At 37.4% G+C, this 24,594-nt stretch overlaps 1 protein-coding gene across 3 annotated transcripts in view; it reads left to right on the forward strand.

Annotated features, from left to right (window-relative positions):
* The first annotated feature begins 3,060 nt into the window (after positions 1-3,060).
* Positions 3,061-24,594, forward strand: part of LOC105493235 (potassium inwardly rectifying channel subfamily J member 3) — a 159,155-nt gene continuing 137,621 nt past the window's right edge. For 2 of the 3 annotated variants that reach the window (XM_011760757.3, XM_071072793.1), the window contains exons 1-2: positions 3,061-4,251; positions 14,749-14,965. In XM_011760757.3, coding sequence (XP_011759059.1) covers positions 3,550-4,251; positions 14,749-14,965 — 919 coding nt within the window. In that variant the 5' untranslated portion in view covers positions 3,061-3,549. The remainder of the gene's footprint in view (positions 4,252-14,748; positions 14,966-24,594) is intronic. The other variant, XM_011760758.3, reaches the window with a different exon arrangement.

Below are 24,594 nucleotides of genomic sequence, written 5' to 3' on the forward strand. Positions count from 1 at the left end.
TCACTTGTAAAATGAGAGGATTAGACCAGACCATGTCTCCTGAAGTATAAACTTATTTGTTTACAAATTTGGTTGCTAGAAAATGGCAAAGGTTTTTCATGAAAAAGTGTTTTTCAAAAAGTGGGAATGTTTTAAAATCTTCCAGATGAAATAACTGGAGAACTTTTATTTTCTATGGCAATGCTAAACATATGGTTTAAGGCGAGAGATCTAGTACTACTATCCCGGGCAGTTTGAAGGAGAGGAAAACTGAATAAAGGCAAGAAAGTTATTCAAGTTGGGCCTAACTTGAAATGAGAATTTGAAGAAGGGTAATGACATTTTTTTAAAGAGAGGGGAAATTATGAGAGATACTGCAGCAATAACAATAAAAAAGACTTGGAAACTGATTATCATTTCTAAAGCTAATGAGCATAGGAAGTATTACTCTTTTTAAACAAAAACTTACATGTTTTTTATATTGTCATATAAGTGATCTGATTTAATGATTACTTTTATTTAGTTCCATATTACTCAGAGAGTTTCAATGCATGTAGTTTCCAGTGATATAGATTGGCACGTTATTGATCTAATACATATTTATTGTGGACCTAGTATGTGATACGCTTCTAGGTGTTGGAGACATAGCAGAGAACAAGACAGACAAGGTCCTTCCTCTTGTATAGCTTACATTCTACAACTGATAATGGTGGAAGAGAAAGACAACAAACAAATGAAGAAAACAGTAGCTGTAAAAAAGAGCGTGATGAGGAAGATGGATAAGGTTGATGTGATGGGAATACCTGAGATGCTAGGGAAGGCTTCCCTGAGAAGGATGCATTTAGATTGAGAGTTGAATGAGTGAAGGAGTGAGCAACATGGAGCGGCAGAGCAAGAACTTTCCAGTTAGAGGGAACAGATCTAGTGCAAAGGTCCAGGGCTGGAGCTATGCTCTGGTGTGTATCAGGAATTGAAAGAAGCCAGGCTGCCAAGGGCATAATGAGCTTGGGAGAGAGTAGTCAGAGATGAGATGAGAATATAGGTGTTAGTTCACAGCATAAAGCTCATTTGTAATCTCTTCTTGGCCTCGTTGCAACTTTATAGTCCACTATAAAACATTCTTCATAGCAGAAATAAAAAAACACATTTACTCTCTTTTTTCATACCAACACTAGGAAAATGTTCAAACTCCCAATTTTTCAGGGGAGAAAATTAGGTCTCAAAGTTGTTCAGCTACTTGCTCAAGGTCACACAGCTTGTAAATGGCACAGATGCGACTCAAATCAGGTCTTATGATTCTAGGACCAGAGAAGTTTCCACTTCCCACAGTGTCACTTTCCCTTCTTATGTAATCTTAAGAGAACAAACAGAGAGTTACTGACCTTTTATCAGCGAACTGGCAGGAGAAGCATCTGTAACTGAGGATAGATGTTTTAACCAAATAACAGTGAAAGAGTCCCCTGCTTATGGCTGACAACCTGACACGCACTTTCCTGCAGCTGGTTTAAAAGTAGAGAGGTGGAGAGGAGTACCTATTGGCAGAGAATGCATAGAGTAAATTATGTACTTATTTTCCTTTCCATGGGAAACTTGTAGCAGCCTTTTGCTTTTATAATGCCATGATTTGATGAATTTCCAACAAAATCAACTTCATGTATCTGGGCTGACTGAAATATGCCATAAGATACCATGGCATTTTAAAGCAAACGTGAAATGTGGTAAACAAGCTGGTATTTACTCATGGGCACTCTATTAGCTATTTCTGCACTTTGCCCCTCCATTAAGTTAACTGCCAGGCTGAGGCCATTAAAATCCAGCCTTCTTCCTTCAATTACAGGCACACATTAACTCTAGATATTCTGAGCCTTTCTAATAGAGCCATTTCCAGAAAGGATTTCTATTAGTGTCTCTCTCCTTTCTGTTCTCATCCTAAGGCCCCTCCTGCTTCCTGCAACTTTGAGTTCTGAATATGCCTACCTCAGAGCCAGTTGGGATCTCTGTTTATGATGCAACCCCAAATCCAGGCATCCGTTTAAACGAGTGCCCAGTTATAGAGACATATTGTACTTCTCTTCTTTCAGAGAGCAGCATTTGCTTTTTGCTGGGGGCTTTCTGACTGATGCAGGGGGCGAGAAAGGAGAGTTGGCGGGCGTTTGGGAGCAGATTTAGAGCCGCTTCTCATTGGAGGGGCTCGCTTTTCCTGAGCTGCCAGACACTGCAGGCTCAACTGAGGCTCGGAGGTGCAATTCAGGCTGGTGGAGCAGCGGGGGAAGGCAGGGACAGGCGGGGCTAGCGCGGCTCTGCAGCTGATCACACGCACCACCACACACACCACATTCCTGCTGCCCCAGCTTGCGCCTCGCATCTTCCACCCGGGGCCACCGAGGCGCTGAAAAGGAGTGGGGGACAGAAGAAGGAAGAGGCAGAGGAAAAGCTAGAGCGGCGCTACTGTTTAACCTGAAAGTCTGACCGGCAGTCCAACGCTCGAACCCCGTCCAGCAGCACCGCTGTCGCCTGGAAGGAGGGCACAGCGCCAAGGAACCCACGAGCCCCCGCTCGAGTCATTCTGTGGTGTGTGCGCCAAGGATCTTTCTGGCAGGGACAGCGCGGTGCCCTCAGGGAGGTGCGGAGCTTGGGGGACCTGCATTGGCGCCCATCGTGGTACACCAGGAAAAGTGGGAACGAGGAAAACAGCCGTGAGCGCAGAGTGCGAGGCCAGGCTGCCGCTACCGCCCGCTGCGCCGCCTCCTGCCCTCTCCCGCTGGGTGAGTGCCCAGGCTTCGCGCACTGCCGTGTCTCAGCTGAGCGCGGGGGCGGCCTGCGGGCCCTTGAGGGTCCGCCGGAGGGCCCCGGTGGCGCCCGCGGAAACTCGGCGGTCGGGGGACGCCAGGCGGACAGGTCTCTGGAGTCCGGAACCCGGGAATCTGAGCCCGGAGGGCGCGGGTAGGGGGCGTTGCACCAGTACCCGGCAGACATGCCTTTGGGCGGGATTTTGGCTAAAAGATAGGAGACAGGTGCGCCGGGGGTGCGGGGAGCGGTCCCAGGGGGCGGGAGATTGGGGAGCGGCGGGGAGGGGGGGAGGGTCTGGTCCAGGCAGGTAAAGGCAGCTTCTTAGTCAGCCAGCGAGTTGGCGGGTGGGTTGGGGCTCGCTGGTCAACTCATTTATTTTAAGCAGCCAGTTTGGGGGTACTGCAGGATAATCAGGAGGGCCGTGGGGAGTCAAGAGGTGACCCGGGATGCCGGTGGTGGAGAAAGAAAAGAGGAGCCTCGGGAAGCTTGGAGGCACAATTGCGCTTGGGTTCCTGGTCCTTGCATCCCTCCTGCCTTGAGTGCGGGAGAACACTTTTTTAAGACTCACCTTGGCAAGAAAACCTCCGTCCTAGGGGAGAAGGAGAGGCGTCTTCTGCAGGGGGCAGAGACCGCAGCTACCTGCCGGGTGCGCCCCCCACCCAGGAGCGCTCGCTTCGCCCCCTTTCCTCCCCCGCCCCCACCTCTTTATTGGTGCTAGTTTGCAGCGCCCAGCTCCTGCGCCTTCGCTTTGCGTTTGAATCTGGCTCGCCCCTTCGTATTATGTCTGCACTCCGAAGGAAATTTGGGGACGATTACCAGGTAGTGACCACATCGTCCAGCGGCTCGGGCTTGCAGCCCCAGGGTCCAGGCCAGGACCCTCAGCAGCAGCTTGTGCCCAAGAAGAAGCGGCAGCGGTTCGTGGACAAGAACGGCCGGTGCAATGTACAGCACGGCAACCTGGGCAGCGAGACGAGCCGCTACCTCTCGGACCTCTTCACCACGCTGGTGGACCTCAAGTGGCGCTGGAACCTCTTCATCTTCATTCTCACCTACACCGTGGCCTGGCTCTTCATGGCATCCATGTGGTGGGTGATCGCCTACACTCGGGGCGACCTGAACAAAGCCCACGTCGGTAACTACACGCCTTGCGTGGCCAATGTCTATAACTTCCCTTCTGCCTTCCTCTTCTTCATTGAGACCGAGGCCACCATCGGCTATGGCTACCGATACATCACAGACAAGTGCCCCGAGGGCATCATCCTCTTCCTCTTCCAGTCCATCCTGGGCTCCATCGTGGACGCCTTCCTCATCGGCTGCATGTTCATCAAGATGTCCCAGCCTAAGAAGCGCGCCGAGACCCTCATGTTCAGCGAGCACGCGGTGATCTCCATGAGGGACGGAAAACTCACGCTTATGTTCCGGGTGGGCAACCTGCGCAACAGCCACATGGTCTCCGCGCAGATCCGCTGCAAGCTGCTCAAAGTAAGTGCTCCCCGCCCCTTCCCCACCGGGAGACCTGCGTCCCCCAAACCCGGGGAGTAACTCGTCTGAGAACCAGCCCGGGCCCCCTCCCCTGGTTCTACCTATCGCCACAGGTAAACTTCCTTTTGTGAGGTTGGGGGTTGGAGGACTGGGCAAAGAATGCGGTTGACAGTTCTGTTCCTTTTCCACTCACTCTCGTGCTCTTGTTTATATTCGTCATTTCGGATGTGCTTGTATCACTTACTGGACTAGTAACACTTGAGGACTGGTGTTGGCTCCTGGAGCCATGAGGGCAATTAGTGCCCTGTTCCCCTTCCTGTCTCTGTTGTTTCGCTCTCTAGAGCGATTTTATTTGTTGTCGACACACTACCTCATTCAATGTGAGGTACTAGAACTCAACTAACAGCTGTTATTTTGAAGAATTAGGTGCTGAACTTGCCTCAACTTTCACGATGGGCTTTTCTTATTTATTTATTTATTTATTTATTTTCCACCTAATAATATTGGAGGCGGATTACTCCTCTAGACCCAATGACTTTAACTCTATGGCCATCTTTTTAACAGATACAGGAAGCAGATAATAAAGTGGAAGAAACTACACTTGGTTCTTTTAAATTTTTATTTTTACCAAATATTTTCTTAGAGAAGTATTATTTGAAAGCTTGAGTGCTTTTCCTGTAGGGCCTCTTGTTAATTTTGTTCTTAATTGCCTGTTTCTATGAAGCCTTTGTCAATTACAGATTTCACTTGAAGCTTTCAGTATCCATTAAAGAAGATTGCTTCCTACCATCAACGGTGTAAATGCTAAAACAAATTGCACATGGAGTGATTATTAAAGCAAGGTCCGTCTAGTCGTTAGAGGGCACCACCACAAACCAGAGAAGTCCTTCTTAAACACTCATCCAATTAGAGTATGGGAAGGGAGACTTAAAGCTCAGTTGTTTGTCTCTGTGTAATTTACAATTCATTTTTTTCCCTAGGGGGATTTGTCTTAGTAGTTTTCAAATGTTCATAAATTGAAAAAGATGGCCTTAAATAAATAGTTCATACAATGAAAAATATTTATCTGAGGTTGTGTAGAGAACTGAAGCCAGATTCTGAATTTAGTATTAATAAAATGAAAATCTGATCAATATTTGAGATTTTGCCTTTGAGATTTCAATTTCCACTCTACAAGTACATACTGTTTTACACAGCCCCAACTTAATGTTGTAGTTAAAAGGGATCCAATGTGCTTTTAAAAAGTTTTGCTCTTGTGTCATTTTCATTATTCATTTACAAGATGTTAACATAATTATCCTTGACCAAGTTGCTCAGTAAAGTGTTTAAATTAAAGCAGTTCACTTGTCCTGTCACTTCATATCATATACATATTTACTGTGCTACATACAGTAAATAAACTAAATTTTGTATACCATGATGGAAAATTATCAACCTGGTTCTGATGTAAGTGTTCGTTAAGGTAACTATGAATAAATAATTTGGGTAGATCATATTCATATATAATTAATTTCAATGAACTGCATACAAAATTTAACTTAGTGTATTGTTATTGACCACTGTTTGAACCAAGCAGTTTGTCAGATCAAGCTGAGCAGTTGTGTTGTAGATATGTTATTACAATGGTAACTGTATATGTCTGTATCTTTGCATAGACCACAATATAGCACCTGTTTCTTTAGGTTAGGCCTACTAGACAGATAGAAATACTTTGTTACTATAGTGGCAAGGTTTCTGTTCAAGCAATCCATGTTTATGAATCACTTTGAAACTTGCTGAAGAGTAGTTTACCATATTAATTGATGTAATGGAAATTGAAAATTAGACATTAAAGGTTATTTATAGTCATTCTCTAGTTTTTTAAACATATAAGGTTATTTATTACAGATGTCTTCTCTAGACAAAATATTATTGATGTTTATAGATTTTATGACATTTTATTTCAGCAAAGCCAGTCATAATTAAGAGTTAACCCATATGTTAGTTTTTGTTTCTTTTCTTGATACAAAGGTACGATGATTCTGAGGCACCCAGTCTCTACACTGGTGCAGAGTACGGATTATAATTTTTCTGCCTAAGGAATGTACCACATATACCATAAAGAGTATGCTAATTAAAAAGATGAAAGATTTATACTGTCGACAAATTTGGAGCAAGGTGCTATATTAACACAAGGTGATAAAAACATCTAATTAAAATAATACATATAATATTCTTACAAAGTCTTTTACTTTTGATTCGTTAGGAAGATGTCAGTGCTAGATGTAAACACGATTTACCTGTGGCATCAATTTATATCTAAACACAATGATGGTGAAATTCTCCCCTGTTTTTTGTAAAGAGAAAGAGTTGATCCGTGGGTAACTTTTCAACTAGCCAGTTAGTGTAATTTGTTCAAAGTTAATATTTCCTGTAGCCATGGTAATTTAAATGAATTATTGTAGCTCTTGTTATTCCTCAGACTTCATTAAAAAGGAGTCATGTTTTATTGGGGAAATAATAACATTCAGCAAAATTAGAGGGGAGATTTGCCTTTAACAAGTTGTTCTCATTTTCTCTTAGGGACTGAGATTAAGTGACCTAAAACAGTCAACTCTATTTTTAAAGAGAAACTATACCAAAATCTTGAAGTAATAATATGTCCCTATCAGTTTTATGCATTATTATTATTAAATGTACACACAGTTCCCCCTTTAAACTTCTATTTAACAATTTAAATGCAAAATTTTTATGTGTCTTTAATGCAGAATGTGTAGAATTTTTAAGGCAACAAAATCCAGTATAATATTTAATGCTAGTAACTATAGTGCATGTATGCTTTTCCTATTACCTAATTTAATTTACTAATTTTTCTATTGCTGTTTTCTTATTTGCTAAATAAAAGCTTCTTTAGATAAATGCAGCAGTTCTATTTAATAATTAGAAAGCACTTTTTGATTCTTGGGGAGACAATAAGAACATGGGCATGGCTTTCTAATGCTTTCTGTTATGAAATTTCTCATGCATAATAGTTTTCAAATGCCTAACTTTTGATGGAAGTTTTTTTGTAAAACTTCTTTGCCTAATTTTTAATTATGCATTTCACTTATTTGAAAGCACATTTTATCTCACCTCTATTCCTGTCGTCCAGCCTTACAAACACTAAAATTTCTTTCAGTAGTCAAATATAGATCTTTCAACTTTATGCCTGGAGGGGTCAGTCCTTTTTCTACTCATAAAAAAAGAAAGTAGATTAAATAAAAATCAAAGGCTATAGTGTGAAGTTCCTCATTAAAATCTGTGATTGAACTATAAATATAGCTATAGACAGCTCTTTTAAGATGAATATTCTTTCTTCCTCTCCTCCCCATATTGAATTTTTACTTGAATTTTCCATTTATTTTAGCTGTCTTTTCTTTTTTGGCTTTACCCAGAAAATAGGGACTAGCTAGTATCATGGCTGTGGTAAGTTACTATGTCATCCAATTGAAAGTTTTTATTAAAATGCCTGGATTAAGGAGTTGAGACCAGTAGTTGTAATGTTGAACCCTATAGTTTAGTGCTGGGTTTAAAGGATTTGGAAGTCTTACTTACTCCTTTCTACCAATCTAACAATAATGGTTAATAGACCTAGGCATACAACTTGTTAGGGCAAAAATTAATTACTATTCTTTGATACACTGTTCAATAAATTACAAATTTATTATCTCAGTGCCATCATGTATATGGTTATATTCATCCAGTCAGCACACATTTTTTATATAAACATAAAATAAACTATGATTGCATTCATATTTTGAAACAAAAAGATAAGGATTAATTTTCTGGAAGCATAATGTTACTTCCTTGTAGTTCTATTTATTGCCAATAGGCATCCTCTTTCTTTCCTAAGAGGTCAGCTATGCAGTCCTTAACTTTCACTTGTCAAAAGGTAATAGAGTACATTCCTTTCCTCTTCTAACATCACTTATGTTATTTTTGTGCTCACCTTCTTTTATCCTCCACATATATATATATATGTATATATTTATATATATATTCCAAATTGGATATTGTCTTGTTTCTCCATATGACTATTATCAAGTGCAGATGCAAATAAAATATGGTGGTCTGAAAAACCATTAAGCTCTTTATCCTCCTCATATGTCCTAACATTTTGCTAATCTAACCACGATTCCTGAATCACAGGATTCCTGCAGTTTTCTCATATATTTATAGGTTTGCTTTCATTTTATATCTTGCAATGAAATGTGATTATGTTTTTGACTCAGTATGATCTTAATTTTATAACTGACTCTTCAATTGACCATGGCCAATTTGAACTTTATTTTTAATCATGAGACAATTATTTACCTCCCTTTCCAAAAATAAAATCCACAAATGATTAGCTATATTTGTAAAAGCCCTGTTCTTCTGAATATCATCTAAGCCATTAGTAAAAATACTCAAGAGGTCTAAAGCTGAGTACCTCAGAATGCTCAGGAGCTAGGTCCCATATTGGTTGGTGAGTTGTTCAGGTAGATTCATTTTATCCTTAAAATTAGCACAGTTCCTATTTAGTCCAGTTTTTCTTTCTCTGACACAAGTATACTAATTCTTTTAATAAGTGTAGAACTTGGCTTCTAAAAATATAATTATTATTCTTTTTGAAATAGTAGTAATACATTTTGTTTGGTTTGGTTTTTTATTTTTAATATGATTCCTGAAAAGTAAAGGGTGGCTTGTGCTCAGGGAATAAAAAGTGAACAGAAATTAGGGGCATAAAGACCCACAAATAAACAGCAGTAGGTAAGAACAAATGATAAAGAGAAGCAGGAAAAAGCACTTGATAGATTGGAAGGTGTTTGGCGAGTAGGAGGAAATGTGCAGTAGGGTTACAAAGCCTGTCCTCAGTTATAATAAATGCCACAAAGGCCCTCAAAGAATTAGAAAGCTGCTCTTTCATTTGAATGGTATGAAAGTCTCACATAATCTATTATAAGATAAATTACATTGCATTATATAAGAAATGTTCTTTTCATAAAATTGAACATATTTTTGTGGGTTAACTGACTCAGCATTAAAAATCCTTATTTTGGACTTGACATTGGGTCATAGTTTTCCACCTACTATTCATGTAATTTCAAGCTTAAGGAGTCCAAATAAATGTACAATGTAATTGTAGACAATGCCAATAAAATTCTAGGTCTGCATTCCCCTCCACCTGACTACTTAAATTTTGGTCTGGGCACCAAAGCCATTGCCCTAACTGCTTTGTGTCACAAGGTACTTTTGTCCCTGATCCTGGTACCTGCATTTGGGCCATTTCCCAATGTTAGTTTCCAGATATTACTCTGACCTCATTCCATGTAATTTTTTTTTATGACTGCAGCATATATTCAGCATGCACACATACACGCACACACACACATAAATACATATTACAGGTATAAAGAGGATAAGTGAAATTACAGATAAAATTGTGGGGAGGTGGTAGGCAAGAATGGCCTGCTTTCTCCGTCTTAGCCTCCTTTGCTTGCCTTCCCAGACCACTGGCCCTGTGGGCCCTTTTCCAGCAAGGACTTGTGAAATGTGGTGAGGCATGGATCAAACTTTAGAATATGATAGAGATAAATCTATAGTGTAGGGCAGTAGTGATTTAATGTGCTATTCAGAATTCCTTAAGCCTCACTCCAAGGTAGGAAAGAACATAGTTACACATTAGAGAGATGGGAGAGAGAAAGGGAGCAAAGATACGAATGGCATTGGTGAAATGTGGCCTTGACAAATGAATGTGGACACTTGGCCACATATCCACCAGAAGGGAGGGGCCAAATGTGGATCTGCTTGTGCCAGGGCAGTGCTAAATGTGTATTCTAGAATCATGTATGTGTATGTATGTGAGTGTCTGTCTGTCTTTGAATAAGCACTTAACAGTTGCCCTCTGTAATATGAAGACTGTTTGTCTGCAAAGTACATGACAATGATGATCCCTTCTAGGCACCTGTGACTTTTGGTTCTTTTTCCACCTATAGTGAGAATTGTAGTTGATTATCTTGTAGGCCTCTTTTGGGGCTCTAAGGAAGTTCAAAGGCCTTTGACTTGAATTGCTTCTTTGAAATTAGTATAAATGACTATAAAATGTGGCACAACACTTAAATTCTACACATAAGGTATTTACATATAATAAAAATGTGAAGAATTGAAATATTATTATTAAATGATATATATATATTACAAGTAACTTCAAAATTATTGCCACAACCAAAATTGTACAGAATTATTGAAAAATGCTTAATGTTCACATAACTTTTTGGACAGTTAATTTAAACAATTAATTTATTTAAATAAATTTTAAGCTCTAGATTTCTTCAACTTTTATAACTCCCAGAATTTTTTGTAATGCAGTCAACAAGATATACTAAAATGGTGGAAGGACCTTTATTTCCTTCCCAAGATTCTATAAAATTGAAAGGAGAAGTTGTATGGAAGTCATTCTCAAGCCATAGTTTTTTCAAATTATCTTCTAAATTTTTAAGAATTAATAATTTTTATTCACTTTCTTTAAACTTCTTTCTTCCTTATTTATTCCACAGTTCTTGGGATTCTAAATAATTTTCTTATAAACTAAAAGTTAAACTTAGTAATCAACCTTTTTAGAAATTTAAATAATTTACTGCATAAATCTTAACTTTTAGCAATCACTTTGAATTTGAAAATAATTTAAATTATTGTTGATGTAGACCATATCAATTTATACATTTGTATCTAGAAAATGATCCCGGTTCTATGTTTCCTTGGGAGTTAGAAAGTTTATTGAGCTAAAGGAGATAACTGCATCATCAACAAATTGCTCTATCAGTGGAAGGTTTCTTGTAATGCTTAATATGACACAATGAAGAAAGGTTAAATTGGTTTTTATCTCAAAATATTCTGCTTATTATCAAATATTTTTGAGTGAAATATGGTAGTTAATCGCTAAATAATATGAAACTGATGGAATATCAGTGGTGCCAATTTATTATATACTCAAGTTACAGAAGAAAATTGATTTTATAAAGACACATACATAACTCACCTTTATTTTTTCTTTCACTTTCATATACATGTGTTTATCACAGTTCCTTGAACAAACATTCAAACACTCTCTCACTCCTCTTATACAAGTTGAGATTTAAAACTAAGACACAGGCCGGGCGTGGTGGCTCAAGCCTGTAATCCCAGCACTTTGGGAGGCCGAGACAGGCAGATCACAAGGTCAGGAGATGGAGACCATCCTGGCTAACACGGTGAAACTCCGTCTCTACTTAAAAAATACAAAAAACTAGCCGGGCGAGCTGGCGGGCGCCTGTAGTCCCAGCTACTCGGGAGGCTGAGGCAGGAGAATGGCGTAAACCCGGGAGGCGCAGCTTGCAGTGAGCTGAGATCCGGCCACTGCACTCAAACCTGGGCGACAGAGTGAGACTCCACCTCAAAAATAAATAAATAAATAAATAAATAAATAAATAAATAAATAAAAAATGAAAAAAAATAAAACTAAGACACAGGCTTTTTTTTTTTTTTTCTCCTCCTGCAAATCCCCAGAATTGCACCAGAATTAGGGCAGCCTAGATTATTTAGAAGCCTAAATAATCTTAGAATTATTTAGAAGCCTAAAGCAGAATGTATGTGCTTCTGAAAATGTATTTGGTAAGCATGTGTAGGTTTTGAGAGCATCAAAAGCATGTGAGTAAATCCTGCTAAGATAACTTGGCTGTAGTCAGAAGCTCAGACTTCAAACAACTGTAGTATTCCAGGCACCTGCCACATTATAACCACACCCTTCACTTTTGACCTGAGCCAAAGTCTATGGAATTTCAGGGATTAAGAAGCTCCTCAGTGTACTACAAAGTCAAGGAAGAAAGAAAATCAGGGAAGTGAACGTATTAATAGTTGAAATATTTGGTGACCTAATATAAAGGAAGAAGGAACTGGGCAATAAAATTGTGAATATGTGTAGCATCTTTGTCATTTTAAGAAAGGTTAAATCATATAGTATCCACTGGATACATATGTAAATAATTCAATACATATGTAAAGAATTTCACTTATCTGAAAAATATATAAACATTGAAAGCATGTTTCCCAAAGTGTCATATATGTCCAGGAAGACCTGGATAGGATATAAAGTATTTGCGGTGGGAGGGTGGGGATAGGGTAATTTTGAGTACAGGTGTAATTTTGAGTGTATAGAGCAAATATTTAAAATCAGAAGGTATATTAAGTCTGAATGGAACAGATCTATGCATATTTAAGCCAAAATTACTTATGTCTGAGTGAACTACTTTGGTAAAAATAAAGTATTTCTTATTCCAAGTTGTCATCCTCCTGATAGCCTGCCTGTTTCTAGGCCACTTATATCCATGGGTTGTTAAGTGATTAGGGAATACAAAATTTAATAGCTTACTCTAAAGCCTTTTAGAATGAGGCACAGGTATAAATAACAAATGTATGAAAAAGGAAGACAAATTTTAGTATTTGTGTACATATATAATACTTGGGAAAATATATCTTCTTTGGGGAAAATTAACTTTAGAATAAATGGGAGATTTAGTTTCTAAAAGAATTATTATTGTCAACAATGCCATGTAGTTCAGGAAAAGCAGAACTTAGAATGATCAGCAAAAAGACCCAAATTAATTATACACATCAGAATACCACCTTGTGTTTATATAGCACCTGTTTCTTAGTAGGTGAGAGAAAAATGACACAAGGTTTTTGTTTTTGCTGCTTTAATTTTGTTTTGTGTTTGGCATTTATTTTGTTATATTAATCAATACTTGTTATACAGCCATGTAGTTGGAAAGATGTTGGTCTCATTTATATTTTACTAATTTGAGAATAGATTTAGAAAAACAGGTGACTCAAAAAAGCTCTTTTGGGAGCATTTTCAGGATGTCTTGGACACGCCTAGTTTTCTCCAACATTGGTTGCTAGAGCTGCTGTCTTAATTTTTGCAGCGTCAGATTTTTCAATGGGCTCTTTTATTTGTTTGTCAGTAATCGTTTTTTTCATAGTCTTCTTTTTTCAGCTACACACAAGTTACAGAAGAAAAATAGTCTTCCTTTCATTAGGATTTTGTCTACACAAATAGTATCCCTGAATATTTCTAACTACAAAGTAGCCTCTCCAGTTGACTAATTCTCCTGTTGAAACTCTTTGTAACCATTGCTGCCATAATAAAGCACCACCAATTTGGAACCCTTCGTTCTGTTTTGCCACAAAGGACATGTTGCTAAGCCACATTTCTCAGTGTTTTCAGACTCACTTACTCCACATAAAAAGTCAATGCATTTTTTTTTGGAACTCTGAGAGTAAGAATTTTGTCTTCAAACTATAATTTCATTGGGCAGACCAGTCTTATAGATTGTTTTGTTATTAAATTTGTTTTACATGGAATCTGTTAAAATATATTGGATTCATCAAAGTCCCATTTGACCAGCAGCATGCTCCACCTTCCCCCCATTTTTTCTGTATTTAATTCCTAACTACCTAGCCTTTATTTCACCCCATAATTACATAAATTAAATGCATATGTTTGCTTGTGCATGATTATTTTATGTGACAGATATGGAAAACAAAGAGAAAATGAAGATGAGTAATTTTACTCTCATAGTTTGCTAATTTTTAATAGTCATATTAAATTTTCTCATAGAGTCCTAGCATGAACCCAATTTACTTAATTAGAGTGATTTATACTGAAACTGAATGTCACTACCTTAGAAACATTTTATTAAATTATGTTTCTCCGGTATAGCTTTTCGAAATTGCATTTTGATTAAAGAAAGTTCAATTTAGTGCAGTTTTTTCACTGTGTTTTAAAACTCATGGAATGACAGAGAAGCAAATATTTATAATGCAGTTTATTATTAGGAGTTTGAAAACCATTAGCTAACAACATCTGCCATTTATTTTTATTATGTAAGCTCTTGTGTACATAACAGAGCTTAATATGAGAACATCTTTACTCTTCTGTTCCATTTTATATGTTTGTTACTTTTTGAAAGTCTGAAAAATAAATTGTTGTGTTTTGATTTTCAGTAATCAATAAATCTCTCTCTAAATGATGGTCAATCTTTGTCAGCTTTAACACACTCCATAAAATTGCCTACTTACTTATTTGCTTTGTCGAGAAAAAAAAATATCTGGCATGCAATGAGTTATCCTGCAGTGATTGCTGTCAAGCAGCAGCACATGCACACTCAGTTCCACAGTTTGTGCTAACAACCATTGTTGGACCAGGCATTTCTCCAAAGCTCATGAGTTAGGGAATGGTAATTATAGCAAGTTGTGTATTATAAATAATGCATGTATGTTCCCCATGAGCTATGTGGGATTTCGGCCCATTTGCTAGAACATAGTTGCATAATGATTTGTTTGGATTTTGTTGCAGATGATTGATAGTGCAGAATGTTGGCAATGATGTAAATTACTGTTGGGCTGCCTTGAAATTTTCAGTACAAGTGGTGATTTCTTCTCTTTTTCTGTGTGCTTGTCTAGTCTCGGCAGACACCTGAGGGTGAGTTCCTTCCCCTTGACCAACTTGAACTGGATGTAGGTTTTAGTACAGGGGCAGATCAACTTTTTCTTGTGTCCCCCCTCACAATTTGCCACGTGATCGATGCCAAAAGCCCCTTTTATGACCTATCCCAGCGAAGCATGCAAACTGAACAGTTCGAGATTGTCGTCATCCTAGAAGGCATTGTGGAAACAACTGGTGAGTAAAAACAGATATGCCATAAAGTTTCTTTATACCATAATGACATTATATGATATGCACAATACTTGTCATGAATTGGGCGAAATGACTCAGAGTTTACAATAGTGAAAGTAATGATTTGCCTTTTATTTATTTGTAACATTAAATTGATACCGTTTTGAAAATTAAAATGTACTGTGTTGATGGTTACATACATAATATTAACTCAGGAACACTCACTGTAAAAAAAAAAGTGAGTTGACTTCTTGTAAATGATTATGATGTTCTATTATAATTACAAACTTGGCTTTCTTATCATCATGATTTTTCTTTAAAGATTTAAGGCTCAAAAAATGTAGGGTAACTAGTGAGCAGCCTGAAATCAGCATGCATATTCTGGCCTTGGGGATGGTGATTTGGGGTGTCATTGATAGAGCTTTGATATCCGCTATGTGCAACCTCAGTGGAAAATTCCCTGTGTGTGTATCTGTGTATGCTGTGTGTGCTAAAGCAGCATTTTATTTCGAAGTGGGTCAGCGGATTTCCCCAGCTGAACCTTGACCAAAATTTCATTTCAAAAAGAGATTTGTATTCTTTTTCTGCTCCTGTATAGCTATGTGCTATATGTTTTTCCTTAGCATGCAATATTACATTGGTCTGCCCCAAATACCAATACCATTTGCTATTGTCTGAGGACAGTTAAGTTGACAAAGGAAATAAACAATAGTTACGAGCATATTATTTGGGGCCTAAACATTTCTTAGTTAGTCTGGAACCTACTGGATGTTTGCGATTAATAATGTAGTATCCATATGATTGTATGTATATGTATATGTGTGTGTGTGTGTGTGTGTGTGTATTTTGAGTTCTACACTTTCTACAAGTACTGAGAAGACAAGAAATATTTTAGCTTTTAATTGTTTTCTACTAGTACCATCTGAATTATATAATGCTAATGATTATGTATAAGCTATAGCAATATTGAAATTAGCACTGGCAATACTATAGATAAATTCAAGCTTTATACCAAGGTGGAAGATCCTTGATTACGTAACAGTCAGTATTGTCCAAGGAACAGGGGGAGGCAAGTCATTGTAATTTTAGCATGTCTGTCACATAACACCTATCTGAAATTTGCGCAACATATCTACTCTCTTAAAGCTTCTTTTCCTCCTCTTCAAAGTGAGGATGATATAATAACCACCTCAAAGCTGCTTGTAGTATTTTAAACTGAAGCACTATTATTAGTTACTGAAGCACTATTATTACGATTTTAAGGGCAGTGAAAAAAGATTTAATGTATTAATCTATATATGAAATTTTATTTCTGCATACTATTTTATGATTTAAAGCTCCCACCCGTTTTTTCAACTTATAATTGAATATCATAATATTTTTAAAAATACCATATATTGGTAAAAAGTATAACCAATTTATAAAGGCTCTTAGTCCAAGAAATCTTTACATTTCCATTTTGATTCATCTCATTTATTAAAGTAGTAATGTATTAGGGCTTAAAAACAGATGTTGCCATTTTTATTGGTTTATTTCTTATGGCATATGGTTCTTTCTTTCATACATCTGCTTATAGTTTACCAATTGCTTATTACTATTCTCATCACTGACATTAATGCATTTTTGTTTCACTTGATAGCCTTAAACATGTTTTATTAGATCTATCTATCTACTTATCTATCTAGCTACCCATTCATTCATTTATGTTTTTCCCTAAATACTGTATATATTTATTAGGCGTGAATGCATTTTTCTATGAAATCACAGTCTAAAGATGAAATAGTTCTTCAACATTATTTTGTGTTTCTTAACCTTAATATACTTGAAAAATTGGGCCAAGCATTTTGTGGAATGTCTCTCAATTTGGATATGTCTGTGGTATCCTTATTCATTCTTTTGATATTTGGCTTTTACATGGCATCTTAAGGGAATACTGAAGCAGGTTGTTTGTAAATTTTACCTATTTTTCAGAGGATCATGGTTAGTACATAATATCCTATATGAGATTATAAAGAGTTTTATAACATAAATTGTTTATCAGAATTATAAATGTTATTTTACCACTTCCTCCCTCCTGCCTTAAAAAAATAATAAGCTGGAAGATAATACTTTCCACAGAAAATGTGAAAACTTGGCTGGAGACTGAATTTCTTATTTAGAGATTGCCTTTTATGGAGAAGAGCTTAAAGTCCACTTCCTCTTAACCTCTTAATTATGCCTGTTTTCTAGATCTAATATAGCAAGACAAATAAGAAAAACGTTACTCATAATTTATAGAGTTTATTTTGTGGAAAATTTATCTGACATTTTGTTTGTGTGCATGCCCTAACTAATTAAATCCCACACTGTTCAAACTCTATAAAATCTCTGTATATTTCCAGACCTCCCTGAGCCTGGTAAAAATAACAAAGACATTTTTATGTCCATTTGATCATTTAAAATTTTACTGAGATTTATTTAGGTTCATCTTTAAGGATGTTTCTTCCTTTATCCTTTCATTCATAATCAACTTTACCGTCTCATAATATGTATTGCCTAGAACAAGAGAAATATGATCTTATGGGATTGTTTCAGGGAACAAGGATACTGTTTTTACTTCTTACTATCTTGTGAATAAACTTTTCACTACTTTGTGAATGAAGTTAGTTGATGTAACTTTCTATCATATTTAGCATTAAAAAACAGCTTTTCATCATTCAGTCACTCATGTATTAGATAAGTATGTATTGAATGTGTGTTGTGCGCTTGAAAGTGTGTGAGATGCTAGAGATGTAGCGGTGACCTGGACAGACAGAATTTCTTTCCTCAGGGGGGTTATATTCTAAGGAGGTGGCACAGTACACACCCAGATAAATAAGGGAAATATCAGATAACATTGTGCTGCTGGGGAGTGGGGAACCATACTCAGGAGGTGAAGTGGAAGGATCGCTTGAGCCTGGGCGACACAGTGAGACCCTGTGTCTAAAAATAAACAAACAACAAAACCAAGGTGATGGGATAGGGATAAAGGGTTCCTGTAGGCTGCTTTAAGCTAATAGTCAGGGAAGGTCTGAAGAGGGGACACTTAAGCTGAGACCTGACTATCCAGAAGGCCCTTCTGGGCCAGTCTGGGGGAAGAGCGTGGCAGACGCTGTGGAACAGCTGGTGCAAGGGCCCTGAGCTGGGAATGAGCTTGATTTATTCTGGGAACTAAAAAAAAGGTGGAGGTGGTTGTAGCAGAGTGAGCCATGTGGAGAGTGGGGTGAGAAGTCAGAGAGGAGGAAGGGCCATATCTGCATTCTAGATGGTTTTATTGCACCAATAGGAAGTGTTAGGATTTCATTAAAAAGCAGAGCCTGTATTTATATGAAAGAGTAATAATTTACTAATCTCAAAGTGTATATAACAACAAAAAATCCACTTTTTACCCATAGTGGGTTGCATGTAGTTAATTTAAAAATTAGTCATTCTGAATGTCTTGGAAATGCATTCTGAGACACTCTGATGTCTCAAAAATGCACAAAATTTTAGACAGCTACCACTTTTGTATTAATTGTATTCCCTCTTTTACCCTCCTACCCTAGCACCCCTACCCAATTTCTCCATTCACAGCACTGCGCTGGTGGTAATAATCTTCTCATTTCATTTAGTTTTCGCTCATTCCCATTGTTGTGGTCTCAGCAGGAGTGGTAGGGGGAGGGGAGTGAGAAATTAGCTTTCTAATTTCCTTGAAAGTTTCAGGTTTCAGCCTAGGACTCAAATGTTACTTTCCCCACTTTTTTCGAAGTGCTCCTCATTGATCAGACACAGGTTTGTTGCCCTCCTTGCTTCAGATGAGTTGGATTTTCACTCTTAAGCTTTGCCTCTTCATTACTAAGCTTTACATCTTTGCTCATCTAGCAAATTTCAAAACAGAGGTTACCTCTCGCTCTTGCTCTCTTTGCAACTTCTCCCAGGAGAGAGAGCACTGCTAGCGGCAAACAAAGCATTGCAGATTTGGCTCATTAGAACTCCATGCTTTCAAACTTCAATCTGGTTTCTGCTGCTATTTGGCAGTCTTTTTAATTGTCTTTTCTGTACTCTCAGGCCTGCTCCCCATGGGATCTATTTTAGACCTTTTCTCTCTTTCTACATTCCCAGTCCCAGCTGTCCCATCCCTGCCTTGGCATGTCATCTCTCCACCTAGTCTATTAAAAAGAATGTGACACTTCAATTTTTATACATTTCTTTATCTCTATTCTTTTCTCATAGTTAGCTTCTCTTTCTCTTTCCTGGTGTCTGGAGAAAAGTGTCTATTCTTTTCCAAAACTATGTCTTTTATAGCTACAAATGTTTCTTATGCATTGCTTTCCACCACCTATGACTCCAGCTCCAGTTCTTAGCATCCCTGACATCTAAAATCCCATTGACTCCTTTCTGTTTGCTCTGAAATATTTTCAGTTCTTTCATACTGGAAAAAATAAAACCCTGTTATTTATTTGTCCCTTTATACATTTAAGGTTCTTTCTGAAATTCAGACACACTACATTTTCCCTGCTTTCTCTCTTTTTTCTTTCTCTTTATATTTTTCATTTGTTCCATGTATCCTACATCCCTGCCTCTTCTTACTCCTCCTCTCTCCTGTAAATATTTTTTAGTTTTTCCTTTCTAGTCTAGATATTTCCTTCGTTTTAGTGAATTCACAAAGTGCCCATAAGCCCATCATTTCTTTTATCTCCAACTATGAAACTTCCCCCCAGATGTGATCTTCTATTTGTTATTTAATTTCTAGGCCATTTTCTCCCACTTGAATGTCAGTATTTTTAATTCAGAGTCACCTTGTTCAAATACCAAGTCATCGACATACCCTCAAATTATATCCTCATTCAGAAAATCTTCATCTATTAATGGTAGCTATTTTATCCCAGCCTCCTGTTTTTTATTATATTTAATTAATTTGTCCATCCAGCAAATGCTTATTGAGCAGGTATTGTAGGCTAAACAATTCTAGACTTTAGGAGACACAGTTTGCAAAACAAAATCCCTGTCCTGTATGGATACTTACGTTATGTGGGATACAGACAATAAACAGAATGAAGTGCATCATCTAGAATGTTAGAAAATGATAAGTGCTTTGGGAAAAAAATGCAGCGAGGCAAGAGGGATTGGGAATGTAGGGAGGTCAGGGAAGGCTGAGTAAACAGGTGATAGTTGAGCTGAAACTCAGTATTTTGAGCAAAGCAAACACTAATAACTCAGAGTAGAACTTTCCAGGTAGAAGTATCAGCAATTACAAATGCTCCAAGCGGGGAGGGTACCTGGCTGCTACTCCCTGTTAGTAATAACTCTCAATTCAACTGTTCCTTTTTAAGCCCACATCATGGTACTTCTAAATCGCAGTAGTTGTCTCAGAAATGGATTTAGTACCTGGAGGATCTCTGTTTGCATACAGATAGCACACTACTGCCTGGTAAATTTGTGTACAGCACTACTCTCCTGATATACTTGTGCTCAAAGCCCCTAATGACTGCTCCATCAAAACACACACATTTCTTATTGAGAAAATTAGGCTGCCCTTCCTATGGTACTGCTCATACACTGATGCTCATTCTTGCCTCCCATATTTGTGATCATGTCATTTTTCACTGCCTAGGATAGGATTTCTATCTTTTCTCATATAGCACAAGAGTGACATATTTGTTGAATCTTCCCTGGGCAACTTTAATCCATAGTTTTTATTTAATACCTTATTAAAACACAACTTTTACTATGCAAGTGCTATTAAATGCATTCTTATTATAGAAAAAATGTACAAATATGCAAAATATAAAGACTTTACTCTTAATTTTATCTATTGCACTGTCAACACATTTGTGAGTAACCTTCCAGGGTTTATATTCAGATATATTATACTTCTGCTACATGTGCCATGTTATAACTGGCTTTATTGTTTAATCTGTTATTAATCTGTTTCATGTCAAGTTACTGATCTACACCATTAGTTTTAATGACTTTACTGTATGCTAGTTTATATATCTATCTCAATTTTTTATTATTTATCTCCTAGTTTTGGATCTTGAGGCATTTCATTTTTAATAAGGTTAAATACATTTATAGGCCCTAGTTTCAATGTACTTGTCACCAACTTTACCATTTTAGATAAATTCTCTGCAGGTAGAATTTCTGGGTAAAGGCCCACATATATCTGCTGGTTCATAATACATATTTCAGGGTTGCTACCAAGTGCCCATTTCCTCATACCCTTGCTAATAATGGACATAATTATTTTATTTTTTCAATTTTTTCTCTTTGATTATTAATAATAGTGAGATTGAAATTGTTGTGTCTCTCTATTGGCTATGAATTTTATTTTGCAAATTGTCAGTTAATATCGGTCATTTGCTTGCAACTCTTCTTATGCATACATTGCTCGTATAATTAGCACATTATTAGACAAAATCATATTTCTAATAGTCTGAATACTTTTATCAAAATGTTTTCCTAATGTATATGTGTATAATTATATTATATTTATCTCAAGTGTTTTGCTACATCTCTGAATAAACTATAAACTTCTGATATTGGTTATGGACCTTGTTTATGGCTATTTTATATGCCATAGATCCTGGAAAGTGGTAGAACCTAGTAAACACACTTGATCTGTTTGTTTTTATTTTTAACTGATTTTAATAGAGTTGCCTTCCTCTTATAAGCTTACTCTTGTGGAATTTTTTCTTACAGGAAATTAATCAATAAGTGTTTGTTGGTGACCCATGTTATTTTAGGTTCAAGATAGTATAAGATTGATTAAGGAGAAAGTCCGAAGTCCAGAGGGAGAAAGGAACTGAATGAAATCAAGTAGTAGCACTGTGTACTGAAATGAATAAATTAGGCTACAGCAGGGACTTAGAGGAGTGGTCCCTAATGGATTTCTTCCAACGGAGGTCTGAGAAGTCTCTCCTGAGAACATGGTGTGAACTGAAACCTGAAAGTGAAGCAGAAGCTCAACAGGCGAGTACAGGGAGCTAAGCCTTCTGGCTAGAGACAAGTGCAGGCACTTAGGATTCATTTTATTAGGGGCGTCATAAATAATTTGGTATAATGAGAGTGTAGAACAAGTCTAGGGGAACTGACTGGAGATGGGCCTAGAATTAGCCCTGGATAACAGTTTGGACCTAATTCTACAGGCCATAAAGCTCTTGAAGGATTTTAAGCAAGAGAATGCTATGATCATATTGGTGTGCTAGAAAGATGCCTCTGGCTCCAGGTGGAGGATGGATTGAGTGTGGCTGAGACTGGAGACAGCCCAGTTATTAAGCTGTTACAATAGGCTTGACCAGAGGTAATTGGGTCCTTCATGAAATTTTCTGGCTCAGACAACCTGGGACTGTTTAAAATAACAAAAAAAAAAAAGCCCTTGGTTTCCAAGATGTTACTTGTGATTAGGGAAAAATGGCCCCAGGATTCTTCCTCCCGAAGTTCTGTAGGCTACTTAAAAAGCCAAGACACCTAGATAAATAAAAATGATAAATTGAGAATGATAAATAAAACAGCACTATCAAGCCATTGACTCTTTTCCTTATTAGTGAAAAACAGCTAGGAATTTTCTAATGAATATATCATAAAGTAGAAGCTCCATTTGTGAATAATTGAGGTGTACCTGTAATTTTCCTCTCTGAATGATTGGACAATATTTAGCTTTATTAATTGTAATTAATCATTACTTTTTAGTGATCTGTCAAAAGACAGTGATCAGCAAACTACCTAGTGTTATGGTAAGTGAGGTAGGACTCTACTGACCATTGGAAATGTTCTTTATCCTTCCTAATTGCAGTTTCTGGGTCATTAACCTGAGAGCGCCGCACTCTTGTTATAGCCATAATCTAAGTCAGGGGTGTCGTGTTTACCTCTCTAGTTTCCCTGTTTCTGCCCAGATTGCTGATTCCTTTTAAATTAATTCCTGGTGTTTTAGAAGACTTGCTACCTTATCAGGAAAAACAAATGACACATGTATTTGTATAGATTGGACATCTCGAATTAGGCTCCTCCTGGTAATTTCCATTGTTATTAATTTGTTATTCATTGCTTCTTAATTGTGAATTTATTTCTCTTTAAGACATATCTTATAAGTAATTCATAGGTCAAAACTCAAACTTTTTGGGACCACAGATTCCTTTTCAATCTAAAGCAACTTTTTATGAGGAGTTCCTAAATAAAATCCTACTTTATTATTTTATTTTGATAGGTAATTGTAGAAATTTTCTGCAGACTTAAAAAAAAATACTTAAATATTGAAGCATAAAGTAAGGTGACAACTGTCTTAGTTTGCCTGAGGCTGAAAGGTTTTCCAGAACATGTGAAACTCAGTGCTAAAACCAAGAAAGTCCGGTGCAAACTGTGATGGCCACCTTACTCAGCAGTCTGAGAATGTTAATTCAGCCTTCCTAACTGCCTGCCTCAATTTAATTGGGCAGTTTACTCTATTGATAGTGAAATGTCTTTTTGCACTTAGGATTGGTATATTCCACCATTTCCTGACTTTACATTTGTCAAGGCTGAAATCACAAAAATACATGGAAAGGATATTTGCACATATGTTATTTTCTGTATGGTTTTCATTGCAGTGTTTTATAGAAAATTTCATTAATACAGCCTTTAACATCTTAGGGTGGACATTTTTCATTTGCTATGTGGGAGATTGGTATGTGTGAATTACCATACTAATGTGAAGTGGGTTGAAATAGGGCTGACACTACATTTGTCATGATCAGGACTTATATGGATAAAGGAAGTCAGCACGCCTTATGGATAATCTAGTTAATTTTTAAATGTAAGCACAGGAAAATTGTAGTCGGGGGACAAGCAGTTTTGGTTAAGATGTGTCATCGTGCAGTGACAAGGAACTGCACAATTTACAGTAATTCATTTCCAGAGTTTTTCAAGATGAGGTCTTGGGATTCCCTGTATCGTAATCTCATGGGATTCTTATTAAAATGCTGACTTGCGGGCCCTCACCTAGATTTTATAGTGTTAAAATGTCTGAGGTTTGTGGTCCAGGAAATGTGCATTTTTAAAAAAACACACAGATGATTCTTAGTAAGAGCACTAAAGTGTAGGACTCCTCCATCTAGCAACTAGGAAAGCCACTAGGATTTATTGAATTAACTACTCAACTGCAATAGCTTGACTTAACCTAAACCATTGACATGTGGTAAAACTCGAAGAGAACATGGCCCTTTAAATTTCTGAAGTCTTCGGAGGTGAATCTTTGTTGTTAATTCAGACTGTGCCGATCAATGTAGCCAAATGAAAATTAATGTGGGTAGAAAACAGTGAAAATCAAGAGTATGAATTAAAATGCATGACTATTCATTATCATAACCAAGAACAAGATGTGATATTTATTGTGGAACATTGTGTGAAGATGTAATATAAATGCCATACAAGGATGTTAGTGCCACTCACTGATGGAGAGAATTCTGATCCTTGAAACTGCTACACATTCATGAAACCAGAACACCATGTGCGATTATTTACTGTTTCATGGGAGAGAATATCATTATGCTTACAGCAAAGTTCAAAATGACAATTTTCATAGTTTTACACGGAGGCTAACCCTGGCTGTTAGTCATTAAAACTAAACTATTTGAGGGCTTCCTTTTCTGGGGAAAAAT

This window comes from Macaca nemestrina, chromosome 11 (genome assembly GCF_043159975.1).
Source record: "Macaca nemestrina isolate mMacNem1 chromosome 11, mMacNem.hap1, whole genome shotgun sequence".
Classification (NCBI taxonomy): Eukaryota; Metazoa; Chordata; class Mammalia; order Primates; family Cercopithecidae; genus Macaca; species Macaca nemestrina.